The 26,955-nt window shown below is 44.4% G+C and overlaps 1 protein-coding gene across 3 annotated transcripts; it reads left to right on the top strand.

Moving 5' to 3' along the window:
- The first annotated feature begins 197 nt into the window (after positions 1 to 197).
- On the top strand, positions 198 to 25,980 carry BTD (biotinidase). 3 transcript variants are annotated; one of them, XM_038742068.1, is made up of 5 exons: positions 198 to 218; positions 17,890 to 17,978; positions 20,639 to 20,876; positions 23,677 to 23,826; positions 24,327 to 25,980. In XM_038742068.1, the coding sequence occupies exons 3-5, from the start codon at positions 20,655 to 20,657 to the stop codon at positions 25,497 to 25,499; spliced, it is 1,545 nt and encodes a 514-aa protein (XP_038597996.1). In that variant the 5' UTR covers positions 198 to 218; positions 17,890 to 17,978; positions 20,639 to 20,654; the 3' UTR covers positions 25,500 to 25,980. The 3 variants fall into 3 exon arrangements, with proteins under 3 accessions (XP_038597996.1, XP_038598011.1, XP_038598004.1); XM_038742076.1 differs by lacking the exon at positions 198 to 218 and adding an exon at positions 806 to 824; XM_038742083.1 differs by lacking the exon at positions 17,890 to 17,978 and having other exon boundaries at positions 199 to 218.
- The last annotated feature ends 975 nt before the right edge of the window (positions 25,981 to 26,955 follow it).

Below are 26,955 nucleotides of genomic sequence, written 5' to 3'. Positions count from 1 at the left end.
TCTCCCCTCACACCGCGGCCGGCCGCCTTTCCGGTGACTGACGGGCGGCTCGGCCAATCGGCACCCGGGGAGGGAGAGGGCGGCTCCCGGGCGACCAATGAGGGCGCGGCTCGGCGGCCCCGCCTGAGGGGAGGGGCGCTCTCATTGGCCGGCTCCCCCCCCAGAGGGGCGGGGCTAGCAGCGGCCAGGGGGCGGGGCGTTGCTGGGCCGCTGAGGAGGTGAGCGTCCCCCGGGCCTGGAGTAATAATAATAATAATAATGATGATGGCATTTATTAAGCGCTTACTATGTGCAAAGCACTGTTCTAAGCGCTGGGGAGGTTACAAGGTGATCAGGCTGTCCCACGGGGGGCTCACAGTCTTCACTTATTACTCTATTATTACTCTATTTATTATTACTCTATTTATTATTACTCTATTTATTTATTTATTTTACTATTACTCTATTTATTTATTTATTTATTTATTTTACTTGTACCTATCTATTCTATTTATTTTATTTTGTTAGTATGTTTGGTTTTGTTCTCTGTCTCCCCCTTTTAGACTGTGAGCCCACTGTTGGGTAGGGACTGTCTCTATAGGTTGCCAATTTGTACTTCCCAAGCGCTTAGTACAGTGCTCTGCACATAGTAAGCGCTCAGTAAATACGATTGATTGATTGATTGATTCACCCCCATTTTCCAGATGAGGTAACTGAGGCCCAGAGAAGTGAAGTGACTCGCCCAAAGTCACACAGCTGACAAGTAGCAGAGCCGGGATTTGAACCTCTGACTCCAAAGCCCATGCTCTTTCCACCGAGCCACGCCGCTTCCCCAAGGTTACAAGGTGATCAGGTTGTCCCACGGGGGGCTCCCAGTCTTCATCCCCATTTTACAGATGAGGGAACTGAGGCACAGAGAATAATAATCATGATGGCGTTTGTTAAGCGCTAACTGTGATGCACTGTTGTAAGCGCTGGGGAAGATACAAGGTAATCAGGTTGTCCCATGAGGGGCGCACAGTCTTCATCCCCATTTTACAGATGAGGGAACTGAGGCCCAGAGAATAATAATAATAATGGCATTTGTTAAGCGCTATGTTCCATGCACTGTTGTAAGCACTGGGGGAGATACAAGGTAATCAGGATGTCCCACGAGGGGCACACAGTCTTCATCCCCATTTTACAGATGAGGGAACTGAAGGCCAGAGAATAATAATAATAATGGCATTTGTTAAGCGCTATGTGCCATGCACTGTTGTAAGCGCTGGGGGAGATACAAGGTGATCAGGTTGTCCCACGAGGGGTGCAGTCTTCATCTCCATTTTACAGATGAGGGAACTGAAGGCCAGAGAATAATAATAATAATACTAATGGCATTTGTTAAGTGCTTACTATGTGCAAAGCACTGTTCTAAGTGCTGGGAGGGATACAAGGTGATCAGGTTGTCCCACGTGGGGATCACAGTCTTCATCCCCATTTGACAGATGCGATAACTGAGGCACAGAGAAGTAAAGTGACTTGCCCAAGGTCACACAGCAGACATGTGGCAGAGCCGGGATTAGAACCCGTGACCTCTGACTCCCAAGCCCGGGCTCTTTCCACTGAGAGAAGTGAAGTGACTTGCCCAAAGTCACACAGCTGACAAGTGGTGGAGTCGGCATTTGAACCCATGACCTCTGACTCCAAAGCCTGGGCTCTTTCCACTGAGCCATGCTGCTTCACTTGCCAGCTGTGTGACTTTGGGCAAGTCACTTCACTTCTCTGGGCCTCAGTGACCTCCTCTGTAAAATGGGGATGAAGACTGTGAGCCCCCCGGGGGGCAGTCTGATCACCTTGTATCCTCCCCAGCGCTTAGAACAGTGCTTGGCACATAGTAAGTGCTTAGTAAATGCCATCAGTATTATTATTATTATTACTGAGAACTCACCTCCTCCAGGAGGCCTTCCCAGACTGAGCCCCCCCTTTTCATTCATTCATTCATTCATTTGTATTTATTGAGCGCTTACTGTGTGCTTTTCCTCTCTTCCTCCCCTCCCCACCACCCCCCTGCTCCCCAACAGCATATTTGTACATATTTATTACTCTATTTGTACATATTTATTATTCTATTTCATTAATTCAGTCATATTTATCAAGCACTTACTGTGTGCAGAGCACTGTACGAAGCACTTGGGAAGTACTAGTTAGCAACATATAGAGACAGTCCCTACCCAACAATGGGCTCACAGTCTAGAACTCTATTTGTACATATTTATTACTCTGTACATTTTAATTACTCTATTAATGACGTGTCTATAACGATAATTGTATTTATTATGATCATATTGACACCTATCTACTTGTTCTGTTTTGTTGTCTGTCTCCCCCTTCTAGACTGGGAGCCCGTTGCTGGATAGGGACTGTCTCTATATTGTACTTCCCAAGAGCTTAGCACAGTGCTCTGCACACAGTAAGCACTCAATAAATACTATTTCTAGACTGTGAGCCCAGTGTTGGGTAGGGACTGTCTCTATATGTTGCCAGCTTGTACTTCCCAAGCGCTTAGTCCAGTGCTCTGCACACAGTAAGCGCTCAATAAATACGATTGATTGAATGAATGAATGCTCTACCGCCCTTCCCCACCCCACAGCACTTGTGTATGTGTCAGTAATCCTATTTATTTATGTTGATGCCTGTTTACTTGTTTTGACTTTTTTTTTTTGTTATTTTGTTAGTATGTTTGGTTTTGTTCTTTGTCTCCCCCTTTTAGACTGTGAGCCCACTGCTGGGTAGGGACTGTCTCTATATGTTGCCAATTTGTACTTCCCAAGCGCTTAGTACAGTGCTCTGCACATAGTAAGCACTCAATAAATACGATTGATGATGATGATGATGATGACTTGTTTTCCCCCTCTAGACTGTATGCCCTTTGTGGGCAGGGACTATCTCTCTCTATTGCTGCATTGTAATGATAATGATGCTATTTGTTAAGCGCTTACTATTCATTCATTCAGTCGTATTTATTGAGCGCTTACTGTGTGCAGAGCACTGTACTAAGCGCTTGGGAAGTACAAGCACCGTTCTAAGCGCTGGAGCACTGTATTTTCCAAGCGCTTAGTACAGTGCTCTGCATCCAGTAAGTGCTCAATAAATACGAATGACTGAGCCTCGGGAACATGAACGTTTTCTGTCCCGTTTTGTCAGCCCTGTTTAGCTTTTAAATGTCGGCTGGGCAGTTTTGTCTGCTAGCTGCACAATCTGCCTTCTCCGGCGGCGTTTCGCAGTTGCAGGCGTCCACCGCCTCAACGGGTGGGAATTATTGAGCCCCTACATAATAAAAAATAATGATAATGATAACAGTAATGATGGTATTTGTTAAGCGCTTCCTATGTGCCCAGGGCTGTTCTCAGCAGTGGGGTGGATACACGCTTATCAGGTTGTCCCATGTAGACTGTGAGCCCACTGTTGGGTAGGGACTGTCTCTATATGTTGCCAAATTGTACTTCCCAAGCGCTTAGTACAGTGCTCTGCACACAGTAAGCGCTCAATAAATACGATTGATGATGATGATGATGACTCACAGTCTTAATCCCCACTTACAGCGCTTAGAACAGTGCTTTGCACATAGTAAGCGCTTAACAAATGCCATTATTAGTATTACAGACGAAGGAAGTGAGGCGTAGAGAAGCGACTTGGCCGGAGTTACACGGTTGACGAGTGGCGGAGCTGGGATTAGAACCCGTGACCTCTGACTCCCAGCCCTGTGCTCTTCCCTCTAAGCCACGCTTATGGTCCTTGTTAAGCGCTTACTGTGTGCCAAGCGCTGTTCTAAGCGCTGGGGGAGATACATCATCACCATCATCAATGGTATTTATTGAGCGCTTACTGTGTGCAGAGCACTGTACTAAGCGCTTGGGAAGCACAAGTTGGCAACTTATAGAGACAGTCCCTACCCAACAGTGGGCTCACAGTCTAAAACAGTGGGAAGTCTCACTGCTTGCTACCTCGGGCGCTGCTAAGTTTTAATCTTTTCATTTAGTGCACGGATTTAGTGACGGTAGGGACTGTATGTGATGCCAATTTGTACTTCCCAAGCGCTTAGTACAGTGCTCTGCACATAGTAAGCGCTCAATAAATACGATTGATTGATTGATTGATTGGATTACTTATATGGATTTCTTATTTTATGATGACGTAGTTTATTCATCTCTAAATTGGAGCTCCTTACTGCCCATGCGATCAATCCAAGGCTTCCCAGCCAGCCTCGGGCGCAACCTGGTTTGAAATTCTGAATTCCCCCGTAGCGGTCCCGACACCCGGAAGAAATACACAGGCATTTATGGCTGTCCAAGATGAGGGAGAAGTGGTGTGTTATAGCTGGGTTAGTGCAATATTTAGAAATACTTTCTGGGAGGATCTGTTCAGGAGTAGACCCAACAGTGGGTAGGCTGACTGGAGGCTTGGGAGGAAGCCCAGGATGCAGGGTTTTCCCAAGGGGCGTCCCTGGCATGGAGCTGGAAGAGGAAGGCTACAGAAACGGGAGCAGAAAGGGGCCACCCCTAGCCCTGACCAGTGGCCACCTGTCTTGAGACGACTAGCATCGCCGTTGCTCGCTATTTGCTGCCCGCCTCCCACGCAGCACCACAACCACCTTCGGATCCAGGCTCCTGCATCCGGGGGTGGAACTCAGCCAGCAACTAACCTGTTCCAGACTTTGAGATGTCAAAACACAAGATCTTCCAGATATCCAACTTCGGCCTGGGGCTAGGGCCAGGCTGGCTTTATACAATCCCCTTTTTATAGTTGGGCAGAGTGAAGTCAGTGATTTGCATCACGGGTAAGAACTAAACTTTGGTGTCCTTCGAGATGGGGCGAAGGGACGTGGTTGTCAATCAATCAATCAATCAATCGTATTTATTGAGCGCTTACTATGTGCAGAGCACTGTACTAAGCGCTTGGGAAGTACAAATTGGCATCACATAGAGACAGTCCCTACCCAACAGTGGGCTCACAGTCTAAAAGGGGGAGACAGAGAACAGAACCAAACATACCAACAAAATAAAATAAGTAGGATAGAAATGTACAAGTAAAATAAATAAATAAATAAATAGAGTAATAAATATGTACAACCATATATACATATATACAGGTGCTGTGGGGAAGGGAAGGAGGTAAGACGGGGGGATGGAGAGGGGGACGAGGGGGAGAGGAAAGAAGGGGCTCAGTCTGGGAAGGCCTCCTGGAGGAGGTGATTGTCCTTATTCCCGTATTGCTGTGTGTTGCATTTTCATGAACTTTGGAGTTCTTCGAGATGGGGTGAAGGGACGTGGTTGTCCTTCTTCCCGTATTGCTGTGCGTTGCATTTTCATGAACTTTGGTGTTCTTCGAGGTGGGGTGAAGGGACGTTATTTTTCTTATTCCCGTATTGCCGTGCGTTGCATTTTCATGAACGGATTTGATAATGGCTGAGATGGGTAGCAAGCTAGCTAGTAGTTCATTCATTCATTCCATCGTATTTATTGAGCGCTTACTCATCATCAATCGTATTTATTGAGCGCTTACTATGTGCAGAGCACTGTACTAAGCGCTTGGGAAGGACAAGTTGGCAACATATAGAGACGGTCCTGACCCAACAGCGGGCTCACAGTCTAGAAGTAGTAGTAATTGTATTACGCACTTACTGTAATAATAATAAGGGTATTTATTAAGCACTTACTATGTGCAAAGCACTGTTCTAAGCGCTGGGGAGGTTACAAGGTGATCAGGTTGTCCCACGGTGGGGGGGGCTCACAGTCTTAATCCCCATTTTACAGATGAGGGAACTGAGGCCCAGAGAAGTTAAGTGACTTGCCCAAAGTCACACAGCTGACAGTTGGCGGAGCTGGGATTTGAAGGCCTTCCCAGACTGAGCCCCCTCCTTCCTCTCCCCCACCTTACCTCCTTCCCTTCCCCACAGCACCTGTATATATGTATATATGTTTGTACGTATTTATTACTCTATTCATTTTACTTGTACATATTTATTCTATTTTAATTCTGTTAATATGTTTTGTTTTGTTCTCTGTCTCCCCCTTCCAGACTGTGAGCCCACTGTTGGGTAGGGACCATCTCTGTATGTTGCCAACTTGTACTTCCCAAGTGCTTAGTACAGTGCTCTGCACACAGTAAGCGCTCAATAAATACGATTGAATGAATGTATGCAGAGCACTGAACTAGGGGCACGAAAAGAATACGTAGGTGGTGATTAGACCCTGTCCCTCTGGGGCCTTGAAAATACATATTTAGTGGAGCCTCTCAGTAAATAGGATTGATTGATTTGCAGTTTGGAGGAGGGTAGGAAGGAGGAATAGTTTTAGGTGCGAAAATATTGCACCGGTAAATAGCTGACCCTTCATATGTCCGTGCCCAGCCAAATTGCCCCAGGTCTTGCCCCAACTGGTGATAGCTTTAATAATAATAATAATAATGGCATTTGTTAAGCGCTTACTATGTGCAAAGCATGTTCTAAGCGCTGGGGGGGATACAAGGTGATCAGGTTGTCCCACATGGGGCTCACAGTCTTAATCCCCATTTTACAGATGGGGTAACTGAGGCTCACAGAAGTTAAGTGACTTGACCAAGGTCACACAGCAGATTGGTACATTTGGAAGCTTATAATGAATAGTAAAATCATTGGTGCCTGAAAGAAAAGAACCTTATAATGCCGTTAATTCTAATAATGATAAGCATGGTGTGGTGGCTACAGCCCGAGCCTGAGAGCCAGAAAGTCATGGGTTCTGATCCTAGCTCTGCCTCTTGTCTGCCGTGTGACCCTGGGCAAGTCACTTCACTTCTCTGGGTCTCAGTTACTTCATCTGTAAAATGGAGACTGAGACTGTGAGCCCCATGTGGGACAGGGACTGCGTCTAACCCGGTTTACTTGTGTCCACCCCAGCGCTTAGAACAGTGCTTGGCACATAGTAAGCGCTTAACAAATACCATTATTATTATTATTATTACTACAGTGTTTCCTCGGTATGTGAAAGGAATTGGGAAATAGTGGGAACTGTAAATAGTGATGAAAGTAACAGAAGCTGGGTTAACTGTTTACTTGTTTTGATGTCTGTCGCCCCCCTTTTCCATTCAATCGTATTTATTGAGCGCCTACTGTGTGCAGAGCACTGTACTAAGCGCTTGGGAAGTACCAGCCGGCAACATATAGAGACAGTCCCTACCCAACAGCGGGCTCACAGTCTAGAAGGGGGAGACAGACAACAAAACAAAACATGGGGACAGGTGCCAAGTCAGCAGAATAAATAGAATTAAAGCTAGATGCACATCATTAACAAAATAAATAGAAGAGTAAATATGTACAAGGAAAATAAATAGAGTAAAAAATCTGTACAAACATGTATACAGGTGCTGTAGGGAGAGGAACGAGGTAGGGCGGGGGGGATGGGGAGGGGGAGAGGAAAGAGGGGGCTCAGTGTCGGAAGGCCTCCTGGAGGAGGTGAGCTTTGAAGGGAGGAAGAGAGCTATAAATGAAATAAATAAATGAAATCTCAGACATCTACATAAGTGTTGTGGGACAAGGGGAGGGGGGAAGAGCAAAGGGAACAAGTCAGGGTGACACAGAAGGGAGTGGGAGATGAGGAAAAGTGGGGCTTAGCCTTAGGTTGGGAATCCCATGTGGAGCCCGCTGTTGGGTAAGGACCATCTCTCTATGTTGCCGACCTGTACTTCCCAAACACCTAGTACAGTGCTCTGTACACAGTAAGCGCTCAATAAATACGATTGAATGAATGAATGAATGAACAAGGGGCTATGTGCTATGATTATTATCTTGAGTTTACCCCAGTACTTGGTACAGTGCCAGGTATCTAGTAAGTGCTTAATACATATTCTAGTGGATAGCACACGGCCCTAGGAGTCAGAAAGTCAGGGGTTCTAATGCCAGCTCTGCCACTTGCCGGCTGTGTGACCTTGGGCAAATCACTTCACTTCTCTGGGCCTCAGTTCCCTCACCTTTAAAATGGGGATGAGGACTGTGAGCCCCATGTGGAACAGGGACTGTGCCTAACCAGATTACCTTGTATCTACCCCAGTGCTTGACACATAGTAAACACTTAACAAATGCAGTTATTATGTAAGGATAATAATATAATAGTAATAACAGTAATAATTGGGATGGTGACCCAACATTGTCTGAGAATTGTCTTTTTCTCATCCTATCCCGACCGGATTACTGCATCAGCCTCCTCTCTGATCTCCCATCCTCCTGTCTCTCCCCACTTCAATCTATACTTCATGCTGCTGCCCGGATTATCTTTGTCCAGAAACGCTCTGGGCATGTTACTCCCCTCCTCAAAAATCTCCAGTGGCTACCAATCAATCTGCGCATCAGGCAGAAACTCCTCACCCTGGGCTTCCAGGCTGTCCATCCCCTCGCCCCCTCCTACCTCACCTCCCTTCTCTCCTTCTCCAGCCCAGCCCGCACCCTCCACTCCTCCGCCGCTAATCTCCTCACCGTACCTCATTCTCACCTGTCCCGTTGTCGACCCCCGGCCCACGTCCTCCCCCGGCCTGGAATGCCCTCCCTCCGCACATCCGTGGGCAGGGATTGTGTCTCTATTGCTTAATTGTACCTTCCAAGTGCTTAGCACAGTCCTCCGCACACAGTAAGAGCTCAATAAATACGAATGAATGAATGAAATAATCACAATCTGTCTAAAATAGAATAAATATACTATGAGTAAGTTGACTAGAATTCTGGATAGGACTGGGATGCCTGAGGATTTTACTCATTTCATACTGTTCACTTTCTCTTTGCCTTTGCAGTTTTCATCTGTCCTCTACATTGACAGAAACCAGTTTTGATAATATGCACCTGCCCCTGCCACCTCACCTCTTCAATTTTCCATTGCTTCACACTTGCCTTCTTCCCCTTTCCCAATTCACACTTGGTCACTCTCACCAAACTGACTAATGCCAGTGGGAGTGCGTCTACTTCGCTCTCTCCTTCTACCTCGACGATGGAGGGAAGTTGGTGGGAAACAGAGAGACTAGCACAGATCTGTTTTGCCCTCCCTCCATTCTCCTTGCTGCATGTGGTATTTCTATTCATTTATATACTTATATATAATATTTATATATAACATGTATACTATATGTTATACATATAATATACATATACATATGTATATAATATACATATATATTATATGTAATATATAAATATGTATATTTCTGTTTATTCTGATGACTTGACACCACCTGTCCATATGTTTTGTTTTGTTGTCTGTCTCCCCCTTCTAGACTGTGAGCCCGTGTTGGGCAGGGACCATCTCTCTATGTTGCCAACTTGTACTTCCCAAGCGCTTAGTACAGTGCTCTGCACACCGTAAGTGCTCAATAAATACGATTGAATGAATGAATGAATGAAGCAGTGACAGTGGGGTGGGGGAATATGAGAGAAGAGCGCAGAGAGAGGTTGTGGGGGCAAGGGAGAAGGGGAAAGGAGAAACATACTCACTTTCAGCTACCGCCACGGTCATGATTTACCCAAACAGCACCTCCATAAGGGGGCCAGCCCAAAATAGGCTATTTCAGCCGGACTGACTCCCTCGGCCTGCTGTTGTTTCCACTTGGATGGCAGCAGCGGCTCTGTCTTTAGCCCCATTTCTACTGGTCCATCTTGAGTGCATTCATCTCATCCCTTCAGAGTTTCAATGTTCCAAGGAAAGCAATCCATCAGGGGTATTTATTGAGCGTTAGCAGTCAGAAGTATCTCTTGAGTGCTTACCTGCGTGCAGAGCACGGTACTAAGCACTTGGGAGAGTACAACAGACACACATTCCTGGGAACTTTCAGTTTTTCTGGTCATGTTTGTCCTCTGAAGAACAGGAAGTCAGCCTCTCTTGCCCAAACTGGGACATCATCATCATCATCATCATCAATCGTATTTAGTGAGCGCTTACTATGTGCAGAACACTGTACTAAGCGCTTGGGAAGTACAAATTGGCAACATATATAGTCCCTACCCAATAGTGGGCTCACAGTCTAAAAGGGGGAGACAGAGAACAAAACCAAACATACTAACAAAATAAATAGAATAGATATGTGGTGTCTTCAACGATATGTGGAGCCTGCGATTGAGAGGGTTAAAATTTTTCGCCAAAATGTTTCACCAAATGTTCCTTTTCTGTTACCGTCATGACTTCTGCCCTTTCAGGTCACCTCATGGGTTTTAACACACTCTTAATTGCAGGGCCGGGTGAGGGGTTCAGGCCTTCAGAAACGGGGGAACAGCCCCAAAGTGGAAAACGACTGTATGGCGATGTCCAAGATCTTTAAAAACTCACTTCAGTATTTAGACTTCCCTGCCTATTGATCTGTTGATTTTTCTCTTGGGATTTTAGCGTTGTTTATTCTTCAGTGAATATTTCAAAAAAGGAGCTTTAAAATCAAACCAGTGTCTCCAAAGATCTCTCCAAGGGAAGTGGGTTAGTTTTCAGTCTTTCAAGTGAGTGGATGAGCTGATTTTTTTTTATATTACCATGGAAAGAATGTCCTTTGGTCTTGGCATCAAAATCAGAAAAGGGATTTCCATATCCTTTGAATTTGGAATATTCTAAAAAAGCGATAAAGATGGAGCACAACGAAGGAAGATGGGTAAATGACAAGAGTATTAAGATAAGATGAAGCTATTTTGCCTTCTATGTTTTTTTCTTGAAGTCTGGTACCTACCCCAAGGTGAATTCAATATGCTACCCATATAGGAACCATACTGTTCCTAGGCAAATTCACTTCAAAGCCACCCTAGTAGTCCAAAGAACCCTGCTGCATTGTACCCTACTGTTATAATATACTCAAGAGTCGGGCTCAGGCTGCAATTGAAAAAAATGAACTCAGGAACCTTGTTTATTCATAGAAAAGTTTTTAGGGTTTATTTTTCTGTGAACAATTGGTCTCTTCTACATCCCGCTCTCCTTGCAGAAAAATTGCCACTTAGGCTTACATAGTAAGTCTGTTGGGAAATCCAATACCGGATCTCCCAATCATGAATTTCTGTTTTGTCACTCAATAATATGCTGGGCTTATAATTACTATTACTATTAGTAGTAGTAGCAATAATAATAGCATTATATTTGTTAAGCACTTACTATATGTCAAGCCCTCTTCTAAGCACTGGGGTAGATACAAGTTAATCAGGTCAGGCACTGTTCCTTTCCCACATAGGTTTCACAGTCTGTTTGCTTTTTCCAAAGAGGAATATATGGCTATATGTACATCATAAATCATCAGAGACTTTTAAAACTGAGCAGGGGCTTTTAGTTTTTTTTAAACACTATGACTCTTGGTAGCTACCCATCCAAATTGTAGTAGAATTGAAACAGACTTCCACCATCGTGGAATATATAGAGCTGTCCTTTGTGAAAATGATGCATTCAATCTGACAAACCTATAGTTCATCATTTTCATCAACACCATTGTTGATGGATATTTGGTTTCCTACTGAGGACACAAACTATGCCAGATTTTTGAGGAGGGGGAGAGTCTGTACACTTCCCAAGCGCTTCATACAGTGCTCTGCACAGAGCTCTCAATAAATACGATTGAATGAATGAATGACTAGAGAATTGATGTAATTCTACCTTCAAAGAGTTTTTGAATTGTATTTTTCTGGGGTTACCCCTCAGAATAAACCTAAAACCAAAAATCCTTTCCGATGAAATTTCTAGGAATAGTTAAATATTCACAGCATGCCTTGTAGGACAGATAATTGCATTCTGGGATACGTATTATACAGTGTATAAATTCCAAAACTAAATCCATTTAATGCATTTTGTGAGGTACTTAAACTCATTCCGATTTCCATTTGTAACATGCCATAAATACTGGGATGTGACTCTTTAAAGTATAACATGAGAATATGAAAGAATCATATATCACTTGCAATTTGACAAGAGTAATTGAACTCTAACATCCCTCTAGACTGTAAGATAATTATACGCCCATTCGCCCTGCCCTGCAATTAAGAGTGGGTTAAGACCCAGGAGGAGAACGACCTAGGCACAGCCAGGGGCAAAGGGCAGAAGTCATGAGGATGGCACCATAAAAGGAACAATGGTCACTGAAACATATTGGTAAAAAAATCTTAACTCAGTTGCAGGCTCCACATATCATTAAAGTGACCAGACACCCCGATTTTGGCAAGAGACACTCACTTTCTTTTATAATAATAATAATAATTATGGCATTTATTAAGCACTTACTATGTGCAAAGCACTGTTCTAAGTGCTGGGGAGGTTACAAGGTGATCAGGTTGTCCCACAGAGGGCTTACAGTCAATCCCCATTTTACAGATGAGGGAACTGAGGCCCAGAGAAGTGAAGTGACTTGCCCAAAGTCACACAGCTTATAATTGGTGGAGCCAGGATTTGAACCCATGACCTCTGACTCCTAAGCCCGTGCTCTTTCCACTGAGCCATGCTGCTTCTCTTAAGGGAACACAGATGCTTTTCTTCAGGGAACAAAGATGCTGTTGAGTGGATATATCTATAATTCTATTTATTTATATTGATGCCTATTTACTTGTTTTGATGTCTGTCTCCCCCCTTCCGGACTGTAAGCTTGGTGTGTTTCTCTTTATTGCTGAACTGTACTTTCCAAGCGCTTAGTACAGGGCTCTGCACACATTAAGCGCTTAGAACAGTGCTTTGCACATAGTAAGCGCTTAATGCCATCATTATTATTAAGCGCTCAATAAATCTGACTGAATGAATGCTAATTCTGTTGTATTGTACTCTCCCAAGCACTCAGTACAGTGCTCTGCGTGGCTCAGTGGAAAAAGCCCGGGCTTTGGAGTCAGGGCTCATGGGTTCGAATCCCAGCTCTGCCAATTGTCAGCTGTGAGACTTTGGGCAAGTCACTTAACTTCTCTGTGCCTCAGTGACCTCATCTGGAAAATGGGGATTAAGACTGTGAGCCCCCCGTGGGACAACCAGATCTAACTGTAACCTCCCCAGTGCTTAGAACAGTGCTTTGCACATAGCGTTTAATAAATGCCATTATTATTATTATTATAACACAATTCAGATTGTGAGCCCCTTGTTGGGTAGGGACCATCTCTATATGTTGCCAACTTGTACTTCCCAAGCGCTTAGTACAGTCCTCTGCACACAGTAAGCACTCAATAAATACAAATGAATGAATGAATACGATTGAATGAATGAATGAATGAAATACCACTGACTGATTGATCATTTTGACTGGTAGGGAACAAGATTTAAATAGGTGGACAAGGAGGAGGAGTCCTGGAGTTTTTATAGATGAGTTCACAGCCCAACTGCAAAATTCCACATTTGTGCACTGCAACTGCAAAATTCCACATTTCAAAAATGTGCTTTGTGGGATTTTAATTTTTTTTTTTTTCAATGGATAGGAAGAGGGCGGAAACCACTATCTCCATTTCACTGTAGAAAAAAATATCAAATAAACAAGAGTTGATCTTACTAGCTTTTCCCACAGTACGGCAGTATGAAACCAAGAGACGCGCTCTGCCACATCAGGCACGAGTGATCCGGGAAAGGAGGTTGGGCTTGGAAGTTGGAATTACGCAACTGTGAAGAACTAGAAAACCGTCAATACTGCATTTTTCCATAGAAACAGGGAGAGTTAACCTTTATTTATAATGGACTAGTACAAATTGATTAGGGAGATTATTTTTATAGTGTAGAGTCAGTCCGTCATATTATCGAGCTCTTACTGTGTGCAGAGCACTGTATTAAGCGCGTGGGAGAGTATAATATAACAATAACAGACACAAACATGCCCTGCCCACAGCGAGCTTAAAGTCTAGTGGGGGAGACAGATGTTTATAGAAATAAATAAAATTACAGATATGTAAGTAATTGCCGAGCGGTTGGAATGAAGAAAGAGAGCAAGTCAGGATGACGCAGAAGCGAGTAAAAGAAAAGCAAAGAGTGGCTTAATCAGGAAAGGCATCTTGGAGGAGATGTGCCTTCAATAAGGCTTTGAAGGTGGGGCGATTAATTGCGGTTGGATCTGAAGAGGGAAGGTGTTCCAAGCTAGAGGCAGGACGTGGGCGAGAGGTTGGCGGAGAGATAGAAAAGATTTTGGTACAGTGAGAAGGTTCGAATTCGAGGAGTGAAGTGTGCCACAGCCTGGGTTATAGGAGGAGAGTAGCGAGGTGAGATAGGAAATGCTTGAAAGCCGATGTGAAGGAGTTTCTGTTTGATATCATCATCAATTGTATTGAGCACTTACTATGTGCAGAGCACTGTACTAAGCGCTTGGGAAGTACAAATTGGCAACATATAGAGACAGTCCCTACCCAACAGTGGGCTCACAGTCTAAAAGGGGGAGACAGAGAACAAAACCAAACATACTAACAAAATAAAATAAATAGAATAGATATGTACAAATAAATTAAATAGAGTAAAAAAATATGTACAAACATATCTACATATATACAGGTGCTGTGGGGAAGGGAGGGAGGTAAGATGGGGGGATGGAGAGGGGGATGAGGGGGAGAGGAAGGAAGGGGCTCAGTCTGGGAAGGCCTCCTGGAGGAGGTGAGCTCTCAGCAGGGCCTTGAAGGGAGGAAGAGAGCTAGCTTGGCGGATGGGCAGAGGGAGGGCATTCCAGGCCCGGGGGAGGACGTGGGCCGGGGGTCGATGGCGGGACAGGCGAGAGCGAGGTACAGTGAGGAGGTGAGCGGTGGAGGAACGGAGGGTGCGGACTGGGCTGGAGAAGGAGAGAAGGGAGGTGAGGTAGGAGGGGGCGAGGGGATGGACAGCCTTGAAGCCCAGGGTGAGGAGTCTCTGCCTGATGCGCAGATTGACTGGTAGCCACTGGAGATTTTTGAGGAGGGGAGTGATATGCCCAGAGCGTTTCTGGACAAAGATAATCCGGGCAGCAGCATGAAGTATGGATTGAAGTGGAGAGAGACACGAGGATGGGAGATCAGAGAGAAGGCTGATGCAGTAGTCCAGATGGGATAGGATGAGATATGGAGGTGGATGGGCAACCACTGGAGGTTCTTGAGGAGTGGGGAAACATGGCCTGAACGTTTTTGTAGAAAAATGATCCGGGCAGCAGAGGGAAGTGTGGACTGGTGTGGGGAAGAGACAAGAAACAGAGGTCAGCAAGGAGGCTGATACAGTAAACAAGATGGGATAGGATAAATGCATGGACTAATGTGGTAGCAGTTTGAATAGAGAGGAAAGGGTGAACTTTAGCGATATAGTGAAGATCAAACTGACGGGATTTAGTAATCATCATCATCATCATCAATCGTATTTATTGAGTGCTTACTATGTGCAGAGCACTGTACTAAGCGCTTGGGAAGTACAAATTGGCAACATATAGAGACAGTCCCTACCCAACAGTGGGCTCACAGTCTAATGGATTGAATACGTGGGTTAATATATTAGGAGAGGGTGGATTACTGAAATTTAAAACTTTTTTTGCTAAAAAAAATCTTGTTCTATCATTATGACAAAATAGAGACTTATTTGAACTGGTTGGTACATTTCCTCCGCAATTTTTTTTCTCATTCTTGAGAATGCTGTTCTCGATGCAAGTTCAGAATGACAAGATCGTCCAATGAAAATGAGATGAGATAAAATATATATGATAGAGCACAGGGCTCTTTACAGGTTTTCAGCATATATAATAAACCTACCGACATGATCATATCTCCGTAAGAATCTCCTAAAGACGAGCTACACCTGCCTTAAAAATACTGCAGAAAATGCTGCTGAGCTGTGAAAATTTACCATGGTTAGGAAGGGAACACTGGTCTTAATACTTATGCTAGCTATAGAAGTGATTTGTTTGCTATATAAAAAGCTTTATGAGTAAGTATAGAAGATTAATATATTAATGAATTTCCACTGAATTTCCATTCTTTTGTGGACAGTGATGTGACTTCCACATGGGTAAAAAGTAGTATCATTGCAGTATGAGTGCAGGTGTGTGCTTTTTATCCTGAAAAAAACCAAATTAATTCAAGTAATAAACCAATCTAACCTTGGCATAAATTCATTGAAAAAAGATATCAAACAATCCGAAGAAGTGAAGCACAGAGCATCTGAAAGTAGTTTTGTTTGGGGAACTAGCCAACATTTGTTGAGCCTGAAAACATTCAGAAAGCTAGTATGCTCTTTCAGTCCAATTTTCCAGTAAATGGCTCTGATGGTGACCTTTGAAAATTAAGTACATGTGTTCACAAAAAAATCTAATAAAAAATATTTCATTATTAGCGCATGTTTACAATGATATTTGATCAGGTAACTACTGTCTTTTAAAATAATTTCTTGATACATATTTATATCGTTTTGATTTTTCTTGTTTCTTGGGAACGCATTAATGCTCCTTCCATTATTTTCTAAAGAAGCTTCACTTCGTTTAGCATCCATTCAAGTCACACGATATTTTCATGGCACCAATAAATAGCACTAATAAGGGCAGAGCAGAACTGGGAACTAACCGATAATAAATCTGGGAGTCATAATATGGTTCTCCCGTGTACCATAATCCTTGAAAATTTCTGCCAGTCTACACTTTGCTCTTTAGAGAAGAGGTAGAAAACCTTGAAACAAATATATTTTGTGCTTTCTGTATTTCTGGCCGGCAAGGAGGCACACTGGCAATTAGATTTTGGTTACAAGGGGAATTTTAAATGATCAAATATCTATTGCCCCATGCACAGCTAGAGAAGATGTTCAATATATGTCAATAGTCCAAATAAAAGAAGTGCAGGAGAGCCCCTAGCCTGGGGAAAAGTAATGGAAGGATAAGGATGTTGTTAAAGAACGGCTCTGCACCTTCCACCATCCAAGAACTTTTCAGAGCTTCCTGTTCTGATTTCCCTTTCTCCAACCTAACTGAAGAACCCCTAGCTACCCACTCCACACCTGAAAATCAATTGTTCTGGGGCTTTTTTGCAGAACCCAAATCACCGATCGTATCTCCCTCAGTACAGCTGTGCTTGTCACTCAAAAATAATGAAAAGGCTATTAAAGCTAAGTTGGTGGCCCTTGTTTGCATTGTATTGCCATTTCAAGAGGGCCCTGTTTGGCTAAATTAATGATTATCTCTCCTAAATGTTTCATGTATATTAATGTTTGGGGGATAAAATGCCCAAATCGAGCAAGGGACACGGTTTGAACACTCTCTTGAGGGCTCTGATTTTTTTCTAAGTGGTGTTAAGTGCTTACTATGTGTCAAACACTGTTCTAAGTGCTGCAAGTTAATTGGGTTGTACACAGTCTCTACGTTTGGGGGATAAAATTCCCAAATCGAGCAAGGGACACGGTTTGAACACTCTCGTTGAGGGCTCTGATTTTTTTCTAAGTGGTGTTCGTTAAGTGCTTACTATGTGTCAAACACTAAGTGCTGCAAGTTAATGGGGTTGTACAGTCTCTATCCCACATGGGGCTCACAGTCTAAGTAGGAGGGAGAACAAGAGAACTGAGTCACAGAGAAGTTAAGTTACATGCCCAAGGTCACACAGCAAACAACTGGCAGAATCGGGATGAAAACCCAGGTCCTCTGACTCCGAGGTCCACACTTCTCTATCTCCCCTTCAGTTTCAGCTTCTCCAGCTTTAAAGATGATTTTCATCAATCAGTCATTGATATTTATTGAGTGCTTACTGTGTACAGAGCACTGTATTATAAGAGCTTGGGAGAGTATAATATAATTACAATAAAATATAGTACTTCCTGCATTGGAGAATAGTGCACGTAGTTTAGAAGATGAAACGCTTTGAGAATACAGAGTTCAGTATCATCCACAATAAAACCAGAGGTAAAGTAATGGGAGTGATTTTTCACAGAGCCCTTTCAAAAATTCTCTGCCTGTTCTCAGAGACCAAATTCAGATATAAGAAAGTTTATCAATTCTTTTTTTGTTTCTACACAGAACGCGTGATCAACTCCCGAAAGGCTTCTTGTTCAGCTCCAAACATTGCTAAACTCCCTGACTGGATGGCAACAAATTCTGGGACTTGGGTATGTTAGACTAATGTTGCCCAAATGCCTGGGGAAAGCCACAGCAGGCTTGATTATGGGAAGAGAGGCCGTTTTTCTGAAAACCTTTTAATGGGGAGCGCGTAAAGTGGGTCCTCTGATTACCAGTATTGGGTCTGAGGAGGGAATATTTGTGGTAGGGAAAATTTGGTTTTACAGTTTAATCAATCTACGGTATTTACTGAGGGCTTACTGTGTACAGAGCCCTGTACAATGTTAAGCTTGGGAAAGTCAAATACAAGAGTTGGTAGGTGCGATCCCTGCCCACAAGGATCTTACTAACGGTCTACCAGGGGAGACAGACATTAAAATAAATTATGGATAGGAGACATAGTAGAGGGTAAGGATCTGTGCATATTTACATGAAAGCAATGGGGCTGGGCTGAGTGCCAAAGTGCTTAAGGAGTACACCGTGGCTCAGTAGAAAGAGCCCGGGTTTGGGAGTCAGGGGTCCAGGGTTCTAATCCCGGCTCTGCCACATGTCTGCTGTGTGACCTTGGGCAAGTCACTTACCTTCTCTGAGCCTCAGTTCCCTCATTTGTAAAATGGGGATTAAGACTGTGAGCCCCACATGGGACAACCTGATCACCTTGTATCCCCTGCGTGCCCTTGTATCCTTGTGGGCATGCTGGAGATGCAGCGTGGCTCAGTGGAAAGAGCCCGGGCTTTGGAGTCAGAGGTCGTGGGTTCAAATCCCGGCTCTGCCACTTGTCAGCTGTGCAACTTCGGGCAAGTCACTTAACTTCTCTGGGCCTCAGTTCCCTCATCTGTAAAATGGGGATGAAGACTGTGAGTCCCACGTGGGACAACTTGATTACCTTGTATCTACCCCAGCACTTAGAACAGTGCCTTGCACATAGTAAGCACTTAACAAATACTATTATTATTATTATCCCCCCAGCGCTTAGAACAGTGGTTCGCACATATTAAGCACTTAACAAATGCCATTATTATTATTATTATTATTATACAGTCTAGGACAGAGTGAACATGATGGGGGTGGAGGTGGACATGGGAAATAAGGGTTTAGTCAGGGAAGGCCTCTCGGAGGAGATGGGATTTTAGAAGGGATTTGAAGGTGGAGAAAGCAGTGGACTGTCAGATGTGAAAGGGGAGGGAGTTGGAGATTGTCGGAAGTTCTTTTCAGCTCCGCCACTGACCTGCTGGGCCGTCTTCGGCAAGTTTCTTTTAGGCTCTGAGAGTCCCCTTTTCACATCTGGTTTCTTCAGTAACAGGCAACAAATCTAAAAGTGTAAATGCCATCGTCGAAACCAAGAAAATAGCCATTTCTTGGTCCTATGAGAGCTCACCTCCTCCAGGAGGCCTTCCCAGACTGAGCCCCTTCCTTCCTCTCCCCCTGTCCCCCTCTCCATCCATCTTACCTCCTTCTCTTCCCCACAGCACCTGTATATATGTATATATGTTTGTATATCTTTATTACTCTATTTATTTATTTATTTTACTTGTACATATCTATTCTATTTATTTTATTTTGTCAGTATGTTTGGTTTTGTTCTTTGTCTCCCCCTTTTGGACTGTGAGCCCACTCTTGGGTAGGGACTGTCTCTATATGTTGCCAACTTGTACTTCCCAAGCGCTTAGTACAGTGCTCTGCACACAGTAAGCACTCAATAAGTACGATTGATTGATTGATTGATTTCGTTTTGGTAACATATTTTACAGGTTATTCATTACTGGGCCAGCACTCTTGCTGCAACACCTCCTCTACTCCTCTTCGCCTTTCCCACAAGAAGCTAATAACCTATAACTTAGCTGGGAGACAGACAGATCTGAAGTACCTAAGAGAGATGAGCAACTAATGCAATATAAAGGGTTGGTACGTAAGGATTATGGGGGCAGCGAGTAGTGAGTGCTTAGGCATCGCAGAAAGGCTGACACGGGAGTTGGGGATACATGGTGGGGAGAAATTCATCAGGAGAGGCCTCTTGGAGGAGTGGCGATTCCACAAGGGCTTTCAAAATGGGAAGAGCTGGGGTCTGTCAGCTATGAAAGCAGAGGGACTTCCAGGGAAGTGTGAGCAAGAAGTCTACACCAGGAGAAACAAGGACGAGGCACCGTTGAGCTTGAGGAGGAATGAAGAAGGTGAGCCGGGGTGTAGTGGGGAATGAAGAGGAGGAGAGTTGATTGAGGAATTCTGCTTGATGTGGAGAGGAAACAGCATCCATTGGAGGTTTTTGAGGAGAGGGGAGGTAGTGTGCAGAATCTTACATTAGAAAGATAGTCCAGGCAGTAGCATGAAGAGAGGATAGCAGATAGCAGGACTGGAAGGAGGGAGATCAGTGAAGAGGAGATATGACAATGGATGATTATTCCTAATAACAGTATTAAAACTTAAACCGTGAGAGAAGAGAGTAGTTATCCAGCTAAGTTATGTTGCAAATTGGGGAAGAAAACCGTTACCCACATTAGCTCTGTTTTTTTCTGGAAGGAGGACATTAACCCAGTGTGCCATCTGAAACACATACCCTTTTATTAGCAACATGAAACAAACCCTTTCAGTTCCAGTATCGCTGTGTGCGCGAGAGTTTAGTTTTCAGGATTAAAAGAATCACAGCTGCAAAAGTTAAATTCCTAGCATGATTCTTGATTCAACCATCTTCCCCTTGTCTGTTACATTCCAGATTTAAGGCCCACAGTATGTTTGGAGCCAGCTGCAAGCCTGCTCTCCTCCTCTTCTGTTATTATACGGTCTCCCTGGAAGCAGACACCGAAGAAGGACGTTATGTTGCCGCCGTCTACGAGCATCGACCCATCCTGAGTCTTAACCCTAAAGCCCTTACTGACCGGCAGTCTGCACTGCGGCTGATGAACCAGAACCTCGACATATATGAAGAGCAGGTGGTAACGGCAGCCAAAGAGGCAAGTCAGAGTTGGTGCAGTTGCCCTGTGAAGCTTACCTAGGATAGGACAACGGAATGTTTTTCTCTGTTTCAGTTTTCAAATGGCTGGACTGATGCAAGCATCCTCCACCTACCCTGAGGGGCCAGTGAACTAGCTAAACCAAAGCGTTCACGGTCCCTTCAAATTTTTGAAGTTGTTCAAAAAATAAAAAGGTGTGCTCCAAATTTGCCGGTTTCGGATCATTAGATACTATATTCCCTAGCAAATAACAGGAAAGAGATATACAATCCCCACTTTAAGTGATCTCACGCTTCAAGGCAAGTTCAAATAAACTGCTTAAGGGTACACCTGTAGTACTAATATAGTAGTATTTAATAAGCACTCTGTGCCAAGCACTGTGCCAGGTGCAGAGATAAAAACGTGATAATCAAATCTGACACAGTCCCTATCCATCATGGGGCTTACAGTCTAAAATATGAAAGGGATCATCGGCTATATCTTGTGTAAGCAGCCTGTAGCTCATTTATCGCTCCTACCAAATGAGGTAGGATGTAGAAAGGAGCCCCTTACGTGGGACCCCTTCCCAGGACAGTAGGAAAGGAAACTTTTATTGGTAAATGTCTCTAAAAATGAAGTCCAAGAAGGAACTTTCCTTCGATAGGTTGGAATGGGATTTTCCCTCAGGCGACTGCCCTACATGGCCCAGTGACATCTCCCCCATTTGAGGAAAACTTTCCCAGTGATAATAAAGTTCAGGCCGCATCAGCTCTAGCAGCAGGTCTTGCATCTGACAGTTGTGGCTGTTTTCCAAAGGGCGGGCCGTGTCTATAATTAGGTTGTCTCTCGGGCCACTGGACCCCTAAGGAAATAATGCAGCAGCATCTTTTAAGTCAGAAAAAATTGTGCCTACTTTCAAAAATCTCCAGTGGCTACCAATCAACCTACGCATCAGGCAGAAACTCCTCACCCTTGGCTTCCAGGCTGTCCATCCCCTCGCCCCCTCCTACCTCACCTCCCTTCTCTCCTTGTCCAGCCCAGCCCACACCCTCCGCCGCTAATCTCCTCACCGTACCTCGTTCTCGCCTGTCCTGCCATCGACCCCCGGCCCACGTCACCCCCCGGGCCTGGAATGCCCTCCCTCTGCCCATCCGCCAAGCTAGCTCTCTTCCTCCCTTCAAGGCCCTGCTGAGAGCTCACCTCCTCCAGGAGGCCTTCCCAGACTGAGCCCCTTCCTTCCTCTCCCCCTCGTCCCCCTCTCCATCCCCCCATCTTACCTCCTTCCCTTCCCCACAGCACCTGTATATATGTATATATGTTTGTATGTATTTATTACTCTATTTATTTTACTTGTACATATCTATTCTATTTATTTTATTTTGTTAATATGTTTTGTTTTGTTGTCTGTCTCCCCATTCTAGACTGTGAGCCCACTGTTGGGTAGGGACCGTCTCTATTTGTTGCCAACTTGTACTTCCCAAGTGCTTAGTACAGTGCTCTGCACACAGTAAGCGCTCAATAAATACGATTGATTGATTGATTGACAAACAATATCGGTAATATTCCAAAAGGCCAAAAAATGTTCAAATGACCTCTCGATGCCTCCTGACAACTGAAAAGACAAGTCACACGAGAATGTAGTCTTTGCCACTTCTGGTGGCCACTTTTTATCCAGTTCTCCCTGGACATCACTCATTCAATCAGATTTCCCTCTCCTCCCTTACCTTGCTAATATCCTACTACACACTTTGTTCCTCTAACGCCGAACTTCTCTGTACCACGACCTCGTGTGTCTCACTGTCACCCCTTGCCCATCTCCTTTCTCAGGCCTGGAACTTCCCTCTCCCTTTGTATCCAAGGGAAGCAGCGTGGCTCAGTGGAAAGAGCCCGGGCTTTGGAGTCAAAGGTCATGGGTTCAAATCCCGGCTCTGCCAGTTGTCAGCTGTGTGACTTTGGGCAAGTCACTTCACTTCTCTGGGCCTCAGTTCCCCCATCTGTAAAATGGGGATTGACTGTGAGCCCACCGTGGGACAACCTGCTCACCTTGTAACCTCCCCAGCACTTAGAACAGTGCTTTGCACATAGTAAGCGCTTAATAAATGCCATTATTATTATTATTATTATTATCTAACACACCACCATTCTCCCCCATCTTTAAAGCCCTACAAGATCACACCTCCCAGAAGTCTTCCATGATTAAGCCCTCATTTCCACACCCCATTGGCCCTCCCCGCTGTTGCCTATGCACTTGAGTGTGTGCTCCCTAAGCACTTTTAATGCCTACCCCATGCCCAGTCCCCCAGTACTTTGATGCATATTCTTATACTCTGCCATTTCCCTGTAATTTATTTTAATGCCTCTCCTTCTAGACTGTAAGTTTCTTCTGGGCAGGGACTGTATCTCCCACTCTCCCAGTACTTAGTTTAGTGCTCAGCAGGTAGCACTCAATAAATGTCCATGATCGATCAGAGGAGATGGTACATAGGAATAGCAATTGCCAAATATCATGGTAATAGTGAAATTAATAATAATAATATAATAATAGCCGGGAGTAGAACCCATGACCTTCTGACTCCCAAATTCTGTGTTTTACCCACTATACCATACTGCCTTGGATTGGCCTGTACTTTTTCACTTCTACTGAGGGGTTACTGGATGGTGACAAACCTATGCCACTTACCTGGTAGCATGGTGTAAAAGTGTCCGCCCCATACAGTGTTCCTCAAAGGGCTCCTTATGCAATGACTCCTTTTGTATTTTGCTACTCTTTTCCCCCATCTGACTCCAGGCTTCTCTGCGGTGTGTCCTCACTTGCTTACAGGGTGTGCAGATTATAGTTTTCCCTGAAGATGGCATTCATGGATTCAACTTCACCAGGCAGTCCATTTATCCATTCTTGGATTTTGTTCCACCTCTTCAGGCTGGGCAGTGGAATCCATGCCGAGAACCTCATCTGTTCGGGGATACAGAGGTATCTGCTTCACATTTGCCTGATCTGCTAATATAGATAAGCCAAAATGAGGGTGGACAAGGAAGGTTTTCCCAAATGGAAATGTTAATACAAGCATAACAACGAACTAGCAGTCCTGGCCCCTAGCCTTTCAGGACTTTTAATCAAAATATCTGGGCCTATCCAGTGACAGTTTCTATGGAAAACAAGATCTAGGAGAAAACTGTTTTAATTTCCATTCCCCGGTATCCTCTTCCCTTTAAAAACCATGACGATCATTACTAGAATTCTTGAGGATACACATACCCTAGAGTAGTTAGATATGGTACTTGTTAAGCCCTTACAATGTGCCAAGCACTGTTCTGGAACAGAGACTGTAGCATCTGTGAAAATACCAACCCATACTAATAAAAATCGCACTTCACCGATAGCATGATCTCAATTTCCAGTAACTGTGTTGTGAATTGCTCTGGGAATTGGATGAGGTATTAACACATTTTGCTCTGCTGAATTTTCTCCAGATTCTCCAGCGCCTCAGCTGCATGGCTATAAAGGGCAAGATGTTCCTGGTGGCAAATCTTGGCACTAAGCGGCCTTGTGAGCAAAGTGATCGCAGATGCCCACCTGACAGGAGATACCACTTCAATACCAATGTTGTGTTTGATGAAAATGGCACTCTGGTTGCCAGCTATCGCAAACAAAACCTTTACTATGAGTATGGCTTTGACACCCCTCTTGAAGTTGAGCATGCCACATTTGACACGCCTTTTGCGGGCAGATTTGGTATTTTCACCTGTTTTGATATTCTCTTCTTTGAGCCTACGGTGAGTCTCCTCACAAAGTATGATGTGAAACATGTTGTATATCCTACCGCATGGATGAACCAACTGCCACTTTTGGCTGCCATAGAGATTCAGCAAGCTTTGGCAATTGCTTTTAATGTCAATGTTCTGGCTGCTAATATCCACCTCCCTTCCCTGGGCATGACTGGTAGCGGCATCTATACCCCTTCAAAATCTTTTTGGTACCATGATATGGAAAGTTCTGACGGCAAACTCGTGATAGCTCGGATCCCTGCAAATACCCCAGGTAGGGGCCCGATGGCATACAACACGAATACGAATGAAACAGCGGGTCAGTCTGATGGGAACTTTGGAAAATCCCAAAGTGAATGGTGTCAGAGGGAGGATCAAACAGCCCATTGTAGTGAGGCCCCAAAATGGAGCAAGGATACACCTACATTTATCTCTGAAATGATGTACGATAATTTCACTTTTGTTCCCGTCTGGGGAAATGAAGGCAATCTCCAGGTCTGTACCAACTCCCTCTGTTGTCATTTAAACTACCAGAGACCTGTTTCTTCTGGTGACTTATATGCTCTAGGGGTCTTCGATGGTCTGCACACAGTACATGGCACGTACTATGTCCAAGCATGTGCACTGGTAAAATGTGGTGGCCCTAGTTTTGACACATGTGGACAAGAGATTCCAGAGGCTACCGATGTGATAGATTTTCACTTGTGGGGCAATTTCAGTTCTTCCTACGTATTTCCTTTACTGTTGACTTCGGGTATGACCCTGGAATTCCCTGACCACCTGGGCTGGGACAACAATTACTGTTTTCTAAAGAAAAATGGATTGTCTTCTGGTTTGGTGACAGCAGCTTTGTACGGACGCTGGTATGAGAGGGACTAATAAAACTCAAGCAGACCATTGGGCAGGCATTATTAGTTCACCTCTGTGTTTTGCTAAAAGCATAGGACACAGGTAGTATGGAAAATTAAAGAAGCGTCAAACCAGCCAGGAGCCTGAAAGGACCAGTGGACCCTTAGTAGATTCTGACTGGCCATGCATTCAGAAAGGCCAACTCTCTTCCACAATAGTTGGCAATCACTGCTTTTCTATTTTGGGAGATCATACGTAGTAATTTGCTTCGTCAGGGACTGATGACCTGGCCTTCATTTCTAATTTGGGAGGCAGCAGGGCCTAGCTGAAGGAGCAAGAGGCCTGGGAGAGTCAAGAGACCCGAGTTCTAGTCCCAGCTCTGGGACTTACCTGGGTCTCAGTTTCCTCATCTGACAGTGGCGATAAACTACGTGTTTTCCGTCAGCCGAGGAGCCCAGGGTGGGACAGGGACCATGGCTGTTCTGATTATCATCATCATCATCATCATCATCAGTCGTATATCACTTTTTAGACTGTGAGCCCACTGTTGGGTAGGGACTGTCTCTGTGTGTTGCCAATTTGTACTTCCCAAGCGCTTAGTACAGTGCTCTGCACATAGTAAGTGCTCAATAAATACGATTGATTGATTGATTGATTTATTGAGCGCTTACTACGTGCAGAACACTGTACTAAGCGCTTGGGAAGTACAAGTTGGCAACATATAGAGACAGTCCCTACCCAACAGTGGGCTCACAGTCTAAAAGGGGGAGACAGAGAACAAAACCAAACATACTAACAAAATAAACAGGATAGATATGTACAAGTAAAATAAATAAATAGAGTAATAAATATGTACAAACATATATACATATATACAGGTGCTGTGGGGAAGGGAAGGAGGTAAGATGGGGGGATGGAGAGGGGGACGAGAGGGAGAGGAAGGAAGGGGCTCAGTCTGGGAAGGCTATCTTGTATCTTCCCAGCACTTAGCCCAGAGTAAGCATCTAATACATTAATTAATAGATGCAGCCTATCTACGAGTGCTTCTCTACACATTGGGGTAGATCCAAATTTTACAGGTGACTCACAATCGCAGCGCCAGGTGGGGTGCACATCTAGGTAAAGCCATTTCTGTTAGAAAGGCATTGGCTGGGACTGCACAGCCCAAGGGAAATGGTGATTGAGTAAATTTCCTTTTGATTTTCACCGTGAAGACAGGTGGATAGATACTTCTGGTGCAAAATTCCAGCTAGGCTTGATTTGCCCAGTTATGCTCTTGCCTTGGATTGAACCAGCCAGGTAATGTTTCCGTCTCCACTGCCACTGAGTTGTGCAGACCCAAGTGTTTCCAGGAACTCATGCCTATCTCAGCATACGACACCTAAACACTTGCATATTCTTACTTGCATAATGCTATTACTACCACTTCATCAAGTTTCCTCCTGAGTTCCAACTTGGTTTACGTTGATTTAAGCAAAAGTCATTT

This window comes from Tachyglossus aculeatus, chromosome 2 (assembly GCF_015852505.1).
Source record: "Tachyglossus aculeatus isolate mTacAcu1 chromosome 2, mTacAcu1.pri, whole genome shotgun sequence".
Lineage (NCBI taxonomy): Eukaryota > Metazoa > Chordata > Mammalia > Monotremata > Tachyglossidae > Tachyglossus > Tachyglossus aculeatus.
Note: the sequence above shows the minus strand (reverse complement) of the source record. Positions and strands in the feature narration are given on the sequence as shown.

Excerpts from the sequence above, each read along its gene's own strand:
- BTD (XM_038742068.1), top strand. The coding sequence starts at position 20,655 with ATGTTTGGAGCCAGCTGCAAGCCTGCTCTCCTCCTCTTCTGTTATTAT. Across the intron at positions 20,877-23,676 it reads TGGTAACGGCAGCCAAAGAG|GGTGTGCAGATTATAGTTTT; the intron begins GCAAGTCAGAGT and ends ACTTGCTTACAG. Across the intron at positions 23,827-24,326 it reads ATCTGTTCGGGGATACAGAG|ATTCTCCAGCGCCTCAGCTG; the intron begins GTATCTGCTTCA and ends AATTTTCTCCAG.